Source organism: Centruroides sculpturatus, unplaced genomic scaffold (assembly GCF_000671375.1).
Source record: "Centruroides sculpturatus isolate CEXI.00-Female unplaced genomic scaffold, Cexi_2.0 scaffold254, whole genome shotgun sequence".
NCBI classification, from domain to species: domain Eukaryota; kingdom Metazoa; phylum Arthropoda; class Arachnida; order Scorpiones; family Buthidae; genus Centruroides; species Centruroides sculpturatus.
The window spans coordinates 789,768-791,596 of NW_019384488.1; the positions used below are offsets into that span (position 1 = coordinate 789,768).

At 35.4% G+C, this 1,829-nt stretch overlaps 1 protein-coding gene across 1 annotated transcript in view; it reads left to right on the forward strand.

The window, feature by feature from the left end:
• LOC111621678 (KRR1 small subunit processome component homolog) overlaps nucleotides 1-1,519 on the forward strand; it is a 40,079-nt gene extending 38,560 nt beyond the window's left edge. The window contains exon 3 of the mRNA XM_023363884.1: nucleotides 1,355-1,519. Coding sequence (XP_023219652.1) covers nucleotides 1,355-1,504 — 150 coding nt within the window. The 3' untranslated portion in view covers nucleotides 1,505-1,519. The remainder of the gene's footprint in view (nucleotides 1-1,354) is intronic.
• Nucleotides 1,520-1,829: the final 310 nt, after the last annotated feature.

Consider the following 1,829-nt stretch of genomic DNA (forward strand, 5'->3'; position numbering starts at 1 on the left):
TCAAGAGCCGCACCGGGAACATTATTTAAAACATAAACAGGTTACATATGGAAATAATATTTACAAAAGAAAACAAGAGAGGCACAGATTTTTAGGTCCGTACATAAAAACGCGACTATAAGTTCCTTAACACAAAGTAGACATTACCTGGCTTAGTACCATAAAATTAACATTCTTGATATCAAAATGGTGAATATTATAATTAGGTTTACAGGAAATACTGCTTGGCGGATAGAGTTGTAACTCAAATACACACAAGTAGCTATACCTAATACACATGTTGAACTAGATGACGATGTTCCTACTCATTGTCGTGTTGCAGGTCCAGAGCCTTTGTTGACTCGACAAAGTTTATAAGTGCGTTAAAGATCTTCTTATTTCTAACTAAGACGTTGTGGTCGCAAGGCCAGTTGTATCCCTCCTGTAACACTGTCCTGAGTAGATTCGTCCTATGTTGGGTGTATTGGTTGCAGTCGAATATGAGATGCTGTGCGTCTTGTTGCGAAGTCCCATTGCACTGACAATGTGGGGAGTTCCTGTGCCCAAATCTGTTTAGGTAGGTCAGGAAATTCTCGTGGTTGGTGAACAATTGAGTAGTTCTAAAGTTAATGCTGAGGTGTTGAAGCTGTAGTCGCTGTGCAATGTCTGGGAAGAAGCTGAAGGTTGTCCTTCCTGTCTCATCTTCTTCCCAGTTGCGCTGCCAAATGTTGATCATAGTGTTCCAGATGAGTTTCTTGGTTGCCACCAACGGAATGTCTTCGAAGGCAATGTCAGTAGTACTCGAGTAGACCTCTCTAGCAAGGCGATGGCGCGATTCAAGTATAGATTAGGATGTTTCAAATTTTTATAAGATATTATTATTTATTGTGAAATTTTGCCGCCCCCTAAAAAGTGCCGCCCGGGGCGGGCCGCCCCCACAACGGTACGCCACTGTGTGGCTGTCGTATTTAGCCCAAAACGTGTACGGCGAATGGTTGAGCGCCACCATCTGACAGTTCTGGACAGTCGATAATGGCATTTGCTACGTCTAGCAAGGCAAGTAGATGATCGGCTTTACCTTCTTCATTTGTTTGTATTTGTTGTTAAAATTATGATTTATTTTATTAAAATAATGATTATTTAAGAAGTTATGAATAATATTGTAAAGAAACAGATGATTTTAATCCAGAAATTATTTAATTATTCAATTTTTTAGTAAGTGATGTAGAATTTACATATATTTGCATTCATAATAGCTTATCTTAAGGTATGTTTGTTCTTCAATGGTATCTTCTACCATCAACAGCATNCTCCAATATTTATTATCACACTTGAATTTATTTGATAATTAAAACTGGCACAATTTTTATTACAGGGCATATATGCTGAGCTTGATGTAGTAGAAGGAAGTATGACAGTAACGGCAACAAATAAAACATGGGATCCTTACATTATTATCAAAGCAAGAGATATGATCAAATTGTTGGCAAGAAGTGTACCATATGAACAGGTTTCAAATTTTTAATTTTATAATTCACAATTAAATTGATTTTCTGAAGTTTTGTTCATCATAAATAAGTTAATGAAGTAATATATGAAATATAACAAGAATGCATCTGTTCATGTGTAAATACATTAATAAATTAATTAGTATAAACTATTTAGATCTCACATGTCAGTTCAATGATAAAATATGAACAAGATGATATAAAGACTGGTTTATAAATAAACTAATAGGCTGGAATGCCCTGGTGGGTGTTCTAGCAGCAGCAGTGTCTTTCCGTGGTATAAATAATAAATTCATATCAATAATAAAATCCTATTACAAATAAAAATATATATAGATATTT